Source organism: Trypanosoma rangeli, assembly GCF_003719475.1.
Source record: "Trypanosoma rangeli strain AM80 chromosome Unknown Tra_15.4_contig_00576, whole genome shotgun sequence".
Taxonomy (NCBI): domain Eukaryota; phylum Euglenozoa; class Kinetoplastea; order Trypanosomatida; family Trypanosomatidae; genus Trypanosoma; species Trypanosoma rangeli.
The window spans coordinates 3,905-6,238 of NW_021706319.1; the positions used below are offsets into that span (position 1 = coordinate 3,905).

A 2,334-nucleotide genomic window follows, 5' to 3' on the forward strand; every position below is an offset into this window, starting at 1 on the left:
GTGTGTGGGTGTTCATGCACATATATATTTGCATAGTCTGAGAAAGGTGGAGGTTGGTGGACACACACGTTTCCTTGCACGCAAGCGACGCCTGGAAGTAAGAGCGCGGTCAGAAGAAGGCGAGAAGCAGTGAGGAAGGCGAGGGACAAAAATTAAGTGGTGTCCTTCACTCCCTCTGGCGGTCCTGAAACCACACACACACACACGTACGGCCTCGCCGCACATGAAGTCGATAATGATTACCTACACGATGAAACAGGAAAAAACCACAAAAAAGCCAAGGTATATATATATTCTATATATATTAGATCTATGGATAAATAGATAAAACTTTGTTCTCTCTTGGCTGTATCCTCGTTTCCACCATTCACGCATTCATTCACACTACTCGTCTTCCCTCGCTTTACTTGTCGCGTATGACGGCGGAGGGGGGGGACAAGACGCTTTCACAGCGTTGCTCTGACACGCGGGCGTTCGTCGCTTCCAAATTTTCGGCCCCAGGCATTGGCACCGTCAGGAGGTTGTTGACGTCCCCTGAGCGCGACCGGTGCCGGTTTCCCGCCAGCTCCAATCCCTGCGCCGTCGTCGAGGAAGAGGCTGCGGAGGCGATGGAGGCTGCGGAGGACGTCCGCCCCAGCGCGGAGCCGGAGCTCGTCGCGGGCTCCCGTAGACTGCTGAGAATCCGCAGAACCCGCGCCGCATGCTCCTGCTCCCGCTCCTCGTAATCGGTTTGCTGACGTATCATCTCACGCCGCTGCATGCGCCGCCGCACGATACAGGCACCGCAGATGAGCAGCGATAGCACGGCACTGAATCCAACCAGGATGAGGAGCACGAAGAAGAAGCTAAGAAAAATATCTTTCCTTTCTCCATCGCTACACACACCACAGGCAAACTCACAGAAGAGGCGAAGAAGGCGAGAGCGAGAGATATAAAGAAAGAGGGAGAGGGAGGCACAGAAACCACATGCGGGTGATAGATAAAATAAGACACATCCTACGACAGACGTTGCCGCACTTCTGTCCGCCCTTGTCGCTGCTACTGCTGCTGCTGTGCCCCCACCCCTCGCCGGGCCCCGCCGGGCCGCTGGCAGGCAAGCACAAAAGTAGTTAACTGAAGGCCAGTCCCGCACAAGGAGGCAGGGTGAAACACACACAAAAGAAGAAAACGAAAACACAAACTAAAAATATGAATGGGCACAGCAGAAACTCCTCACCACACAGAAACACGTCTGAAAAAAAAGAAAAAAACATCACACAATTCACGATCCATCCATCAGTCACACTCATTCCACGCGGCGCAGCTTGGACAGAGGCAAACAGGACGATGGAGAAGAACCTCACACCCTCCCCGGCCCTCTCTCCATAGGTGTGAAGAAAGATATACATCCAGTGAGAGAGGGGAGAACGCATGCAAGCCAGCCGCCTTAGTCCCCCTTGCAACGGCGCACACATCCACTGGAGGCAGTGGGACGGGAGGCGGGAGTGGCAAGCCACAACTTGGACGCATTAGCCCCCTTCCACCCCAAATAAAAAAAAGGACAAATACAAAATAAATAAATAAACCAAACGCTCCAACAAATCACACAGAAGAAAGCATATAACAAACTAACGCTCAAAATAAGCTGCCCCCCACATCACACACGCACGCACACACAGAAAACAGAAACTAACCTATTTGTTGGGTGATAAAGCGAGAACACGGAATGAGCGGCAACGCTGCAACCGGAAACCACCCTCCTCAGCGTCCGCCGCAAACACATCGGTAAGTGCGGGCGGTTCTGTTAGGACCGTAGGGTCTCGAGGCTATTTACGCACGCGCCCCCCACGCCACACTCCGATATTTGCAGATCTACCTGCCAAACAGAAAAAAAAAGACACACAACTTCACACGTAACACGGGAGTGCTCTTGGAATTCATTCACATCGACCTGCACTAAATCCACAGAAACAGAAATCGCCATGGCACGGAGAACCCAGCAGCGAAATGAAGACAACAAGCAGCCATGAGTAGATAGCCGACACCGCACACTCAGTCGCTGCCCTCAGCAGACGGCGACAGATGCCAAGTGCGCTGGCCCTCAGTGTGGGCCTCTGCCACGGTTCACGACGGTCCCTCAGGCACGTGTACGGGGCCTGCGGGCTCGGGGTGTTGCATCGCCTCGGACGGGTCTCCCACTGACTTCACGCTGCTGCTGTGTGAGAGGTACGATGCCTTGCCATATATGACGCTGGCACGGCGCAGTTGGTACCTCGTGCCGGAGAGGTGGCTCAAGCTACAGCTGGATGCATTCACCTCGGGCAAGTGGAAGGTGTGGTCAACGGGCAAGCCCCG

The 2,334-nt window shown here is 54.2% G+C and overlaps 1 protein-coding gene across 1 annotated transcript, besides 5 other annotated features; it reads right to left on the reverse strand.

The window, feature by feature from the left end:
- The first annotated feature begins 283 nt into the window (after nt 1-283).
- Nucleotides 284-327: a microsatellite.
- Nucleotides 328-403: 76 nt separating this feature from the next.
- Nucleotides 404-760, reverse strand: TraAM80_09404 (uncharacterized protein; the record flags this gene model as incomplete). The annotated part of the gene is made up of 1 exon (XM_029386090.1): nt 404-760. One exon carries the CDS (start codon nt 758-760, stop codon nt 404-406), a length of 357 nt encoding a protein of 118 aa, XP_029234067.1.
- Nucleotides 761-1,034: 274 nt separating this feature from the next.
- Nucleotides 1,035-1,056: a microsatellite.
- Nucleotides 1,057-1,146: 90 nt separating this feature from the next.
- Nucleotides 1,147-1,186: a sequence feature (A-rich).
- Nucleotides 1,187-1,525: 339 nt separating this feature from the next.
- Nucleotides 1,526-1,612: a sequence feature (A-rich).
- Nucleotides 1,613-1,632: 20 nt separating this feature from the next.
- Nucleotides 1,633-1,657: a microsatellite.
- The last annotated feature ends 677 nt before the right edge of the window (nt 1,658-2,334 follow it).